This window comes from Vanessa atalanta, chromosome 19 (assembly GCF_905147765.1).
Source record: "Vanessa atalanta chromosome 19, ilVanAtal1.2, whole genome shotgun sequence".
In the NCBI taxonomy this organism is placed as follows: domain Eukaryota; kingdom Metazoa; phylum Arthropoda; class Insecta; order Lepidoptera; family Nymphalidae; genus Vanessa; species Vanessa atalanta.
In genome coordinates this window covers 6,048,328-6,063,736 of record NC_061889.1, presented here as the reverse complement: position 1 = coordinate 6,063,736, position 15,409 = coordinate 6,048,328, and the positions used below count along the sequence as shown (strand labels likewise).

The 15,409-nt window shown below is 31.5% G+C and overlaps 1 protein-coding gene across 7 annotated transcripts in view; it reads left to right on the top strand.

Moving 5' to 3' along the window:
- LOC125071270 overlaps positions 1–15,409 on the top strand; it is a 29,518-nt gene that overhangs the window by 3,034 nt on the left and 11,075 nt on the right. For 5 of the 7 annotated variants that reach the window (XM_047681420.1, XM_047681427.1, XM_047681423.1 and 2 more), the window contains exons 4-9: positions 3,105–3,196; positions 8,917–9,026; positions 10,190–10,201; positions 11,617–11,800; positions 13,335–13,412; positions 14,892–15,046. In XM_047681420.1, the coding sequence (XP_047537376.1) occupies positions 3,105–3,196; positions 8,917–9,026; positions 10,190–10,201; positions 11,617–11,800; positions 13,335–13,412; positions 14,892–15,046 (631 nt within the window). The remainder of the gene's footprint in view (positions 1–3,104; positions 3,197–8,916; positions 9,027–10,189; positions 10,202–11,616; positions 11,801–13,334; positions 13,413–14,891; positions 15,047–15,409) is intronic. The other 2 variants (XM_047681421.1, XM_047681422.1) reach the window with 1 other exon arrangement.

Genomic DNA, 15,409 nt, shown 5'->3' with positions numbered 1-15,409 from the left:
ATCCACTACTACAGCGATTGAAGATTTTATTGTAGGTATGAAAACTATTCATAAATCTACTAACAATAACGAGAATTGTCTTTAAAATGTTCGTACGATAAACGTGTCTAAGCCTCATTGGAGGAACGAGGAGGAATAAGTTCAAGGTCGTATTTTTAAAAGTAGAGATACATTGCCTAATAGTCTCCACCTCGGAACAACAGAGGCTTTACATATTTTCCAAGGCTTAGGAATCTGACCCTGCCAACTTCCAAGCTTTTAGCTGCTTATTTTCTAATTTTATGAATATTTGCTGTAATAAAAATCTCTTTTTGTCCTGACACGAGATTTGAATCTACATCCCTGGTTACTTGCAGGTTTATAAGTGAGCCATTAGACTCTGCAGATAACTAAAGCAAAATGGAAGAAAAAAAAAACCATTTGCGCCATGTCCGCCACCGCTTAAACAAACGTCGTACTTAAGCCTAAACACACAGATGGCATTGTATGTGAGTGCGCTTGGTTCTCTTTAATAAGATAATCTGATTATCAAATGATGCAAGTTCAAAAATATTTGTGCCGTGTAAACTTTGACGGTTGCAATAAGTGAATTACTTCTGCAAACTTTCTAATAAAACTCTGTACCTAATCTGGTTATAACAGATAAACAAATTAGGTACAGAGTTTTATTTCTGGAATCATATAGGATATATTACACTTTCACTATATTTTTGACCAATTTTTATTTGAAATTTGATGGACGTTGAGTCAAAATATCAGTAACATTAAAAAAAAAAGGTAGCGGTTTTATTTTGCACATTTGATAGATCGCTATACTTTTGTTACATAATATAAATATGTTGTAACAGATATATTTAAATACAAAAACAAATAACATAGATTTATGCATATTGAAAAAATGTACATTGACCCGACGCTACTACGGACCATTATTCTAGCTTTTAAAAAAGGACAATGTTCCTTTACTTAAAATCAATGTTTAAAATGACATTTATATTATATTATAATTATTATAATTAAAGGAAAGGAAGGCTGTCCACTTATCAGTTTTTGATTAAAAGTACTAAATAAAAAGAGAATCTATTTGACAAAAACCCCGTTTTTGGTAACAAAAATCAATACAGTTTATGGACTAATGAAACTTGTTAAATTGTAAACTATGCTTTGAAAACTTGGATCGGACATTCTTAAGCATTTGGATAGATTTTTGTTACCTTTAATTACCTTTGTATTTACATTATTTAAATAATGTTAGTGACAGTTTAATGTTCGTTAAATTAAAAGGGAAAACAAATATATACGGAAGCATAGCATAGCATTTACAATCACGCAACGAGTGTAACTCATTCCTGTGAATATATTTACGTTAATTTTTATTTCATTTCAATAAAAGTAAAAGTGCATAAATTCTACATTCGAATAAAATATTCGTCATTTTTTATACTAAAAAAAATCTTTTACATTTTCATTTAGCAAATTAAATAATGAACCTACTTCTCAAAGCGAACAAGGTCCTAAACACCACATAGATTTTCTTATGGTAACATGTTGTTCTTCCATTTTTGAAATATATACCGATATTATTACCGATAAAATTTTTGTAGAACTAGAGATTTAAGTGAAACAGTTTCGGTTTAAATTTCTAGTTATGTTTTTAAAATAGAAACAGTTTTCTTGCCGTCGTGTTACGTTATACTCGTTTCATAATTCATCGTTATTATCCAATTATTATCCCTGTTTCTTCTCGTGTAGCGAAATATTGTGTGGGATTACTCTGATAGAGAACGTCGGTCGTTGGCCTCTTGTTTATGTTTTAATTTTCCTTTTAAAATGGGGTCACTACGATCATACTCGTAATCGTCAGGCGTCGAATTATGATGATATTATTAGTCTGGGTTTTAATGTATTTCATTAAAAAAAAGGCCGAATGCAAATAGTTAAATTTTGACGAGTAAAGGATAAGTTTTATATAATGCATTTTATGAAGTTCTTCAAAAACTTAGTATTAAACCTTTAAACCCTTTTGGATTTATATAAAACTAGTTGCCTAGTAAAATAAGAATTATATCATTATTATTGGTTTTGTTTAAAAAAAGAGATACGGACCATATACGTTCTTCTATCATGACAAACAAAGTAACACATCAAAATTGTTCCAGTCGCTTAGGAAGACTTTAGTGAAAATACTTGTACATTAGAATTATATATATGTACTAAGATATTACTGAGAAGCAAGTGGAGACGTTAAAAAATATTATAATATATTTTCTTCTGTTTTGGATAACGATTTAAATTTAATTCGTCCACGCTGCTACACTGGGTTTGTAGAAATATATACATATAGCCTATTCCAATGGAAGTAGGAGAAAAGATAAACAAACCTTAGATTTAAATATTTCATGCGATTTGCTTATAAATCAGCTATGTCGTGCACTATGAAGAGTTTATGATTAACCACTTATTTCCACTTTAATTTTATTTCCAAAATGCCGATAACAGTTTCGTCGATGTTCAAAACATCGAAAATCCATAGTAAATATTATAGATTATTCAAGTTCTCGACCAATTATATCGCGTCGATTTGCTGTCAAATGTAGTTTATTTGTTTTTTGTTTTTACCGTTATGGTCATGCAGTTTACTTCATGACTTTACAATAAACCGCATAAACTAGAGCCCAGTATTTTAAAGAAACTATCGGTTTTGATACCGCTATTCAGAAGTTACCGTACTGATCAGAAGGCTATGAATAACGGATAATAGGCTAAATGTATAAAAGAGAAGCTTGTGTTTAATTACATTAATGTAAACATCAATGAGCAAAACGAATCGTTTTTTATTTAAGTAACTGGACTTTATCGCTGTGTCTTTCCTCTACCTTAAGGTTGCCTGGAAGAGATCGCTGTTTTAGCGATAAGGCCGCCTCTTGTGCTTCTCCCTTGAAAGTGACTAATGTATGTGTTCATTGGTGTACAATAAAGAGTATTTTGATTTAATTTGATTTGACTTTAGTGGGTTTGCATTTGCAAAGTACCAAGTGTTCTATTTATTTTGCTAGATACATATTATGTAGTCTTGTATAAATGTTTTTGTTTGTTGTTAACAGGTTGCTATTGTCACTGCCTGTCTGCACGCAGAGATTATTGGTACTACTCTTCGGCACGTTTCGGGTGATGGCATCTAACGCTGACAAAGCTGGTAAGTTATAAACTATTATTGTTCCCCTGCCTAAGTCCTCTCCATTTTATGGAGAAGGTTTGGGACTTATTCCCCAGCTCGGGTTAATCGATAAACATATAGCAGATTCTCATCCGACATGTTGGTATCACGAGTACATGAAAATTCAGTGTTCGGATTTGAATTCTGAATCTTCGTTTAAGATTGACGTAATATATACTACTGGTCCATTTCGGCTCTTTTCTTTCAATAAACATTTCTCTTCTTAATTTTAAATATATACGAAGAATAAAACATAGTACCGCGTAATGATAATAAGACGCTTAACTCTTTTCAATATATGAACAGTCAAGACGGGAAAGATGTGTTACAAATAACCCGCCTCAGTTCGTTGATTGCGTGTTTTCATTTATAACACGGTCTAGCAGACAGAAAAAAGGATGCATTCCACTGGTTCATTGGAACTGAAAATAATTAGTTTAATTTTGCCAATTACCCGTGTCGGCGTGGGCGCTCCGTCTATTGATGCAACAACTTCAGCTACAAGCTAAGCGGGCATTGTGCGATTATTTAATATCTAACCGAGACGCCCGAGTTGCCGGCCCTCTTAATGTCGTGGTTGACCTACTTAGAAATCGTAAGGTCTTTCTGCTAAGCTATCACGTAGCTGAGACTGCGCAGTTGGATATTTTTCCTTTTTTTTCATTTCGGTAATACCCTTAAACTTCCAAACGACTAATTCGTTAAATTCAGATGAGTTATTTGTATGATTGTTTTTCGTTTGAAATAATTATCCTAAAACAAAATTTTTAAAATTCGAACAGGTGCTAAATTTATGATACGCAAGTTCAGAAGTACCGACATCCGACAAAAACCGGATGTTCTTACATTTTTATGGGTCAAGCACTTGAATATATACCGTTGCCAAATCAAATATTCTAATTAGTTCATCTATTGCGTGTGCGTACTAAAAGAGACAACAATTGTTATTTCACCCGCACCGCACGTACTCGCTCGGCGTGGACAATTCCTTATTTATGTTATAAATTCATTCAGTTGCTTTTGTCTTTTTTGTTTACGTCATTTAATTTCATAGACTGTTTGAAATTTGTGATTAGGAAATTAACTAGTTTTTTCTCTAAAGTATTGGATTTATTAACACTTTAAGGATAATTACGACATCTATAGGTTTAAAAATAGGTCGAAATTTACTTAATAATTTTGGAAAAGTTCAGATATGCCAACGACGAAATAATCTAGACGGATTTTTTTCTCAATCGAATAATTTTTATTTTCGACGTGAATTTCCGGTCGAAAAAAAAAGACTTACGATTATTAGTCTACCTAAATTCATTTTTCTTGTAATGAAAATAATGTTTCACAAAATATAATTTATATCTTTGCGGCCTCTATGTAAAGGATGTTGATATATTTAATGGTACATTATTAACAAAAGCGGATATTATGAAGCATCTTTCGGAAAAAAACTATTTTTGTTTTCTTAAAAAAAAAATACTATGTCATGGCCGTGCAAAATGGCGGGAATAATATCTTTAGATCTTCAAACGTTTTAGGTACATTTCGAAGAAAAATTATTAATTTTATTTTTATTGGTATGTAGTTGTTTTTATTTTCTGTTGCAAATTAATCTTGCAGTCAGTTTTCATTGCAGCGCTGTTATTAAGATCATTATTCATACGTAATTTATATATTGTAAATGTTATATTCATTTCAATCTATATTCACACAAAATCTCAAAAAATCCGTTTGATATTTTTGTGATAGGTTAAGTTAACATACTTTTAGGATGGACATAATGCATAGGCTGTAACTTTTTTTAAACATACATATACATATATTACGTCAATGAAATTTGAGATTAGTTGTTGGTCTTGACTTTTGACATTAACCGAATGAACGCCGCCAAAAAATATTTTTAGATTTTGATACTGTATTCAGAGGTGTTCCGGCGGATCCAGTAACAATGTACTTAGTATAAAATAATCGCGCTATTGCATTCGTTCAAAATATTACTAAGTACGATATGTATCTTCAAAAGTATGTTAAAAATTGCCTCACGCGTTGGAATAGCCTTCTGGCTAATATAAAATAATGAAAGTAATTTTAAAACCTGAAAATGTGTATCGAATTCATAGTGCATACATGTAAAAAATGAGAAAAAATATATATGTCATATATATATATTTAAAAGGATATTAATTTGCAGGTTTTACAAAAACTATACAATAAGAATTTTAGATATATTAAAAGTTATTTGAACGGATGAACGAAAGTCGTCGGGCGTGCGGTAATACGTATTACATTACGGGCAGTCAGATCGCTCCGTTCGATTATATCATTATACTTAGTATAAGTTATGTTATGCTCCGCGTACCCGCTTTAAACGTACGTTGTATTTGTAGCGCGTAAAATTCAAACAAAGTTAAACCCCCCTCCCCCCAATTTACTAAAATAATTTATTTGCGGATGCATTTATCTTTATCACATAAATCTATGGTATTTTTTTTTTCTTAGATCTCTTTATGTTTGGTTGCGCGTTAATAGAATTAATAAACGATTTCCTAATTATAGATAAACTTAACGTAGTTTAACTTAACGGGTTCTTACGGTTTTTTTTTTTTAATTTGACTGATCCATCATAAGTTTTAAGTTTATAAATAAAACGTGAATTAATCAGGGACGAGTTTGCTAATTTACTCGACGTGCTGTGTAATTATCTTTTTCAATTAGGTATTTAGTTACAATGGTTAAATTATAATATTCTTTACTTGAATTTGATTGCATTTAAATTAACAATTTTATTTTAAAATGACAGTGATATTTAAATACATCTACTAAAAGGAAATCAAACGATATAGTACAAGATTAATGCCCCGCTAACCATAGGTAGGGTACCTCGTAACCATGGATATTACCTCGTAACATCGAAGTCGGTATAACCGTCTAGGAGAAATAAGTAATGATTTATTTTATCGATTAAACTTGTACCATCTGCTCCAAGAAAACAGCAGGAAACAAACATTAGATACTCTTACAATTTTTAATTATCTTATAACAAGTCGATTATCGTACCGCCTTTTTTTTATTCTGTCTTTTATTAAGAGGGCACAGATTATTTCGCCAATGTCACGTGCGATGTAGAAGACACGATGGAGATTGAACGGTACGGTCGAGATTACAGGCTTAATTATCGTGCCGCCTACCGAATTCACATCAATTTTTCAACCCAAGCCTACACTCTTTTTTTAATTTATACTAAAAATAAGGACAGTGAATAAAATTTAAGGTAACAGTTTATAAAAAATAACATTACTAATATAGTTTTAGTACATATTTGTTGTTATTTGAATAGTTAACCTTACAGATGGTTATTTCAATAATTAATTTGAAATATATCTTAAACAATTAAGGAGCATTTTTTTACTTGATTGGGACTTGATTTCATACATTAAATTAAACAAATATGAGTATGCGGTTAATCCTAAAACGATGTTCATACGTATGGAACTGCTTGTAAGTTTCATGTATCCAAAACTTGTTTATAAAATTATATCCGTAATAGTATGGGATTCCTTACTTGACTTAGGATGTTATTTTTCAGTTTTTTAAACATAAAACTTCTTCAAACATATTACTTATTAGGCTTGAGTTGATGAAACATTATCGTAATTATTAGGACATCGAAAGCCGCGGCAAAAAAAAAATACCGAAAAGAACGAGGTAATCATTTATTTAACGATTAAAATAGTTGTATTTTGTAAAGTAAAATGTTGTTGTATTTCCTTAGTAATAAATATTTGTGACGTTTTTTTTCGGCTAAATAATATAATATTAGAGAAAATAAAGTTATTTATAACGTTTATTTTACTCAGTTATAAAAGTACATTGCGTTTTCACACAAGCAAAAGCAACGCCATGTTCAACGCTCCATTAACTGTGTTATTCTATCCCCCTTTTAACTCGCTTATAGCATTGGGTGGCATTCTGTTTAAAATGTCAGTGATGGTTACATAAAGGTGGTATTACTTAGTTCATTGATTTCGAATAGCTTAGATTGAGTGTCACACTCACACACACATAATAATGAAATTAAATCGAAATATGTTACATATAAATTGTTTTTTTTTACAAGCACTTTTGAATTGTTAATTTTACAAGATCGTTTTGCTAATCAAGCTAACATCGCTGCGGTATTTAGATTATACAGAGAAGGTACAAAAATTCACTGTATTATAATGATACTTATATATATTTATATTATATAAGCTGGATTATTTTTGTAGTGTTAAATTAGCTAATCACAGCAATCACCAGTCCAATTTTAATATTTATCTATACATCAATAGTTGTAAAGTTTTGTTTGCTGAATAAAGTTATAATATTTCTTAATGCCCCAATATCTGGGCGGTGGTTATCACTTACTCCTGGTTCGTTTGTCTATCCGCCTACCTATATATGTATAAAGGAAAAAGGCTGTTGACTACGCCCTACGAGCCTAAAGAGCGGACTATAATAGTAACTATAACGGCAACGAATAACATAAACATGCATGTTTACATAGTCAAAATGTTACGAGTAAAACCGAATATCCTGTTATACCTTATATAATATAAAATCAACCATCATTAAATTTGAATTAAAAATAATTCCATCAAGGTATGTATGAATAATGATGCAAATACGTTTTATCATCATAAAATCTATCAAAATTATGAGAACTATTTAATTGTATAATATTGTATTGTAACCATTCGGTACAAAAAGAACAATTATTCGTGCTGGTAACAAAAAAAAAAAATACGTATATCATTTGCACTAAAAATTTAAATATATGTTTCCTTATCAGGGTTTTTGTGTTTTTGTTAGCACACACATTCCGAAACGGTTATCGTTTCACAATGAATTGACATAATCCTGCAATTGTAATGTGAATAAGACGTAATTCTTAAATTAAGTAGGTATGTATGTATCTTGATTTCGTTAACGGATACGTTTTATAACTGTATCTGAAGAAGTGTATTCTTTTTAAAATAGCACCAAACGATCTTTATCCAAATTAAAATTTTAATCGAAATTAATTACGTCGACAGCCTGAGTGGTATTTACCATTTTGCAATTTATCTAATAATCCAAGTGTGTTACAACAAACAAATGAAGGGATTTTATTTTTACTATCATTTAAATAAATATCGGCAAGTTTGCGTAAAATTAGCTTATTGTCAATAAACGTAAGTAAAGTAATAGTTCTTTCGAAAAGAGGGTTTGATTTTATTACACGTTGTTGCTCAAATTCGTGTTAGTGGGTGGGTACACGTGTTGACAGTTTTGTCTATCTACCTGTACCTAACGATGTTTTCCCACAACTCATAGCATGACCTGAATGAATGCGCTTATAACACGAATTGTGCACATGAAATGCAGCTGTGCTTGTCCGGGTTTGAACCTGTGATGATATATAAATAGAAAAGCAAATACAGAAATTTTATGTATAAAATTATTAAATAGCTTCCTTTGTGTCTCATTCATTCTCTTCCCAACGCTTGATACTACGTTTAAAGTTTCAGTATAAGATATTGATAAAAGAGTTAAAAGAATCATTTAATTAAACTTTGTTTGCAATATACCCGCATAAAGGCAACGGTTGTTTGGTTAAACTTTCTTTTACATCATCACAGTTGCACAATAATGTTTCAAACGAACCCATATCCCGTGTTTTATAGGCACAGGAATGACATCAGAAGCCCTGGGCGTGTCGGTGGCACCGTCGTTCTTCCACTCGTGCGTGTCCGATGGGAAGACAGCTACAATGGAGGATGTACAAAGATTCAAGGTCGGTCATATTAACTCTGTTCCGCTGCAATTGAACAGCGCTTTGATAGCGTTATATGCAGTTATCGACTTAAGTGGATAATGCATTACCACGTGACTTAGATATGTGTATTGTAATGTAATTTAAAGATATTATGTGATTGATTTGAAATGTTCTCGCCGATCGACTTTGTTGTGTACGTTTACGTACCTCGAAACTTGACCGGGTAATATAATGTAGATTATGAATATTATATCTTTGATAGAATAGTGTGGGAGTTTTATATAATTATGTATTGTATTTTGACTTTTGGTTTGGTTGTGGGTGTGTATCAAATTATATGTATGTATGCGATGATTGCAAGCGTTAAAATATTATATGCAAAATTAACACTTAAATTATTGCATGATATTAATATATGTATTAATTCAAACAAAACAAGTAAGGAGTGAAATGAATCGAAATTAAAAAAAAGAACACTAAATGAAAATCATTAAAAAGTGGAAAAAAATAAACAAAAAAAATATATAAATATATATGTATTCATTAATAAAGTACATATCTGATTGGGACCCAAAGTGTTTGAACATTTCGTGACTATATATTGACATAATATGTAAATTATAAAGTATCGTTAAAAGAGTTTACTACAAAGGTACGTGTTTATTCTTAGTGTGTCACTGCATCGCAGTGCTAATCTCGTGGCATCGTTATCAGCGAGCCGAGATCATACCGTACGCTTTATCAGACGGAATACAATTCAATTTACAACGTTGAAGTTAATGGCAATGGATGAAATAATCTGATAAAAGATAATCTTCATTTTGATACGCATATTATACAATTATACATAAATGTATGATGATACATTTGTATTTACTCAAGAAATTTGGTACGTTTTCGGTGTTCCTCAGTATCTTTTTTGTAAATCTGTAAACGGAGCTATTTACCAGTATTAAACTATTTGTATAAAATTGGTTTTAATAAATTCTATTCACAATAGTAGCGTTGAATGCCATTGGGGTGGGGCAAGATCTACTTCCATTTTTTTTGTATTGTTTATAATCAAATTATCGTTGACTATTTAAATATAAATAATAATGTATATGTAAGATATGTCAATTTATAATTGTAAATAGCTTTTCATATTCGCTTACTAAAATCTTTAAATTTTGCTGCGAAAGGCTGAAGTCTCCGTAAGTATGAACAATGCACATTAAAATTTATTTTAACTTATATTTCACATATTCGTCTTATAGCACATTTGTTAATTATAATTAGTTTTTTTTATATCTACGCGTAGAATAGTTATGTTTCACGATCGTATTTCAGTTTTTTTTTTTATTTGACGCGTCATCCGACCCCCGACATTCCGTAGATAAGTACTTGATTCACAAATTGAATTAGTTACTCATATCCCATGTCGCTTTGACTCATCTCTCTACTGAATAGAAAGCGACTTAACGATGCTTCATATGTCGTAAATTATGCTAAAACTTTGTGTTATTTCGGTTTGAGGGGTTACCGAGCCAAAATATGGAGATACGAGGGATGTAAAATATTAGATCTCATAATTAGCGTAACTATGAGATTGACGTAAATAATTTCTTACAATTCTTACAGAATTGATGAGATGAGATTTCTGGTGATAAATGGTCGTCTCCATTGGTACATCAGGCTGAAATGATGTTCATTTCGCTATTTGTTATGTACAATATAACTTCTAGAATATAATCCTTTTCCATCAAAATATATTGCGGCACAAGAATGGTCAAAATAAATGTTTGCAAGACGATCAGCCTGACATTTATTTCGGCTCTCACGAAGTTTCAGAAGTGATAGTCTGATGTGCCACAAGGGACTTTGTTCAAAATACCTAGTGACCTAAAACACAAGTAGTCCGTGATGTAATATTTTATTTGTTACTTTTTCGCCTCGTATGCGTCGGAATTCTGCTTATCATTGAATTATCATATTGCATCATGCACGGCTTAAAAATCGTCCCATTCAACCTAGAAATTAAATATATTAGCATCTTCAAAATCGGTTTTAAATAAACTATATAATAATTCATCGAATTATTTTGATAATATTAATATATATGTGTATATTAGCCTTAATGCACTTGTGTTTGCACGCACACTTGAGCAATTTTACGCAGTTGCTCAGTCTTGCTCGAGAAGGACCGCCATGGTTAAAATCAATCAGGTGTCCTTCTGATTATCATCATATTAGACTTGTGATTAACAATACAAGAGCACTTATCTAGATCGTTTTCTTAAAGGAAATTTTAATGGACATTGATAGAACCACTTTTGAAACAACAAGATATATCAATAAATAACATCAGATTGTTTATTATTGATGTTTATAATGATTTAAAGGTGATCGGTGATGTCATATATATATATTTTTGTGTGTATGTTAAAATACATTACGCTTTTTTATACCATGAAAACGTTTATGCTTGTTTATTTTTATATAAATCTGTTTATTCAAACAATTTCGTCGTATGCAAGTTAACGCTTCTATATATAGTATTTAAGTATATTTTAGAGTATGATAAAGCAATATGTATATAAAATTTTATATAAAAATGTAATCGCAATAGGTGGCAACCCGCATTATGCGACAACTGATTGAGCAGTTCAGCGCGGGCGACCTGTTCGGGAGGGAGAATTACGAGTACTACGCTCGTGTCACGGGTCGGATATTACGTGTGAGGGACGAGTGGATATGCTCGTTCCGGGACCCGCCGCCGCCTCGACACCACCGCGACCAGGAGGCGTATGCCAGTACGTTTCTCAAATATTCTAATATATCGCTGTAATTTTATAATTTATCTCGTGCTCGGAGGTGAAGGGAAAGCATTCTGAGGAAACCTGTATGTGTTGCTATCAATTGATCCATCAATCCACATTGAAGCAGTGTGGTCAAATCAAGTTCAAACGGCCTCTTCATGAGGCGAGCACTCGTACACAGATTGTGACAAAAAATTACCTTTAGTTATGAAAATATTGTATGTCCACTAAGCCTAAGTGGTTATATCTAATGTTTTGTCAATGTTTCAATGCCTTCTTTAACTATGCTAATAGGATAAGTTGTAGGAAGGAGGATGCTCGCGTCGTTATGTTTTTTGTTAATTATTAATTAATATTATAAAGACGTAAAAAAGCGCTGACAAAAACAGCTCGTTGAAAAGTCGAGTTAAAGAAGAAAATCCATTACTCTTAAACCCACTTTCATAGACAATCATGAATAATATTTAATAATAGATTCAAAAGTACCAGAAAAAGGTTTTTTAAATATATATATTACTAATTTCAATTTGAAGAGAGTATTTATGAAAGTTATTTATTAAATAATAATATCGTTGAATTTGACACGAATTAATTTTGAAAAGTTTTACCGAAATAATTAATAATAAAACCAGTTGTCGGTCCGCTTTTGCTTTCGATCGAAATCACGAGAGAAATGATGGCGGTTCACAAAAAGCTACCCGAAGTGAAACTGACGAGTTTGTTGTGAGAACACGATTAGCATTGGCTTACAATTAATAAAACTCGTATTAAAACATTCTGGGACGTCACAATTAACGAGTTAATAACCTCTAGATCAAATCCAGTTGTGGCAATTGTTGTGGATTAATTGAACCCGACACTCGGTGCAATTTTCTCGAGAAACGTTTATTGCTTCTTTAAATATATTATTCTCGAATTAATTGGTCGGTTTTAATTGGTAATTAAATCCCTCGTGATAAATATATAAAACGTTTAAACGGGGAATGAACATTTTCGTTGCCATAAATGGCATTTACTGTAATTTCAGTCTGACAAACATTAATTATGATTGATGTTATATTTTTGTGTGAAAATTTAAAGTTCTACAACTTTGGTTCAGGATTCTGGAGGACAGGAAGCAACACTTTGAGATAATTGAAAAAGATCTAATTCTTATTGCTCCATTGTAATTTATTTAAAAAAAACCAAAATTTAGCTGAAATTCACAGTTAAAGATCTATTTTCTGAGAATATCAATTGTTATTTGAAAAATTGGTAAAATAAGACCGTTTTCAAAGAAAATTACCTAATTATTCTAGTAACAAATTGACTATATCTCAATTATCAATCGAAACGTAATATTTGCCTTTTAACCGTGTTCTTATTTTACTAATCCAGTTGTGGTTCGGGTAAAGTTGGATCGGAATAGAATCTGGATGTTATTAGCCTTAAAGTTTGTAGAATTACCCCCTGAACTAATTGAGGATTAGATAATTTAACGAACAAAATGTCTCCATACATGATATTTAAGGTATCGTAATGTTTACAGGGCAGCTGTCTTTAGAAGCAGAAAAAACATGGCTTCAGTGTGAATGCGACCGTTGGGGTAACAAGTTCAATTTAGAAGGTAAGGAAACCATATAAACAAGTCAAGGTGTGCAATAATCTGTCTGCAGTTAAATACTTGATAAGATGTGCTTACGTTGTCAAGTTTGCTTTTCATAAAGTTTTTATTTTGATTCCGGAACCGTCTGTCTTTAGTTATCGATGATAAAATGCTAGAAACAGTATTACAGCTTATCTCTGACTTGTATTGACGAATATCTTGATTGTATAAAAGGTAATATTGCCAAATTAAATAATGTGAGTCAGCGTTTAGAGGGCGTTGTCCAAGTCGATCAAGAAAAAATGTTTTTTTTTTATATTATGATGATTTCTAATAATTTGAAAAGCATATCAGAATTGAACGTTCTTCTAAATATCCTTACTATTATAATGAATGCAAAAGTGAGTTTGTTTACATGCTTTCACGTCTTAATTACTCAACCGATTATTAACCATTGAACCATCCAATGTCGCATACACATTGTGAGGGGTAAAGAAAGGGTCATAGGGTACCTAACATGTGACCCCCCCCCACTCCATACGCGGGCGAAACTGCGGGCGGAAACTATTAGGTACTAAGGATTAAAAGAAAAAAATGAATTTGTAGAAAGTTTTCGCAGCACGATGATAGCATATGTGATGCAATCGTGCCCAGGTGGCGTTTAGTATCTTTTGTAAATAGGTAGGTTTGGCTAGTGACCAAATTTGATGGTTATCAAATCCAATAGTGTTTTTAAGGTCGCTAATCTTCCGCAGGTCGCAACAATCGTTTAAGTTCGTAAACAAATCTGCTCTGTAAAGTATTCGATATAAATAAATTATTTTTTGGTGAGTCGTAAAGTTTTGGGTATTTAAATAACATCACATTTTTTGTAGTGCGTTTATCACTTAGTTATATTATTAATAAGGTTGAAAATCGGTAGCACATTGTAACTATTAACTTAGGAAACTAATTTACAAATACAGACTATTTTTGTAGTATATAGTACAGCAGAGTGCTTATTAATAAAGTATATGAATCACAATAGTTTTTGTTTACAAATGGTACAAATTATTTAATTTATAAATATATATGTGAAGAATAAATGTTTTTTTATTAAATTCTCTATCTTCTTCTGATCTATTAACAGTTAACTGTAATTGAGATGATTTTCACACAATTGTGCATTGGTCTTTGTGTAAAAGTTAGGTTAGGGTCGATAAACTGTTTTTATCCGTAACAGAGAATAGCTAAACAATGATATATTTTTTACTCGTTTTAAAATTATTATTAAAATCACCTTTGTGTTTTAAAATTATATATTAAGAAAATTAGTATTTCCAAGTTCCGTTAGAGTACCGTTTAAATAGAAAAAGGGTTTTATTTAAACTCCTTTTTATATTAATGCTGTATTATGTATTTAGATTTATATGAATGGGTTTAGTTATTTTTAGAGAGGATGGAATGTGCATTAATATAATTTTATAATTCGGTTGTTCAAAATTACTTTGATCAAATTAGGTCTATCAAAATCTGAGGAGTGCCAGTCGATGCCGGCTCTGATGGGAGCCGTGGGCGGAACGGGCGCGGGTACTGGACTGGGCATCATTCCCGAACACAGCCTTCTGGACTCCTGCACACGTCTCTCTATCTCGCTCGAAGAGAGCGTATTTAAGGTACGCCTTTTATATATTCGAAATTAATGATAAAACAATTCAGTGGACATAATCCGGTCAAATTCATAGCGATTGTCAATTTTATGTTTAGAGAAGATGACCAGTATCGAAACGACATATGGATTCAATGTATCACTTGATCAATAAAATTAACAATGGCGTTTAACATTTGCTTACTTTTGAGCTATCAATCCCGCTGATATTGTTTTCGGCACCAGGTACTTAATATTAATTTTAATTTAGTTAAACACTACAGAGATTTTTAAATGATTCTTTTCAGTTACCAATTTTAATGGTATTTTCACATTTACATCTGATGTTGGTACGTTACGTACGATACGTTTTAGTACTAGCCTTTAAGTA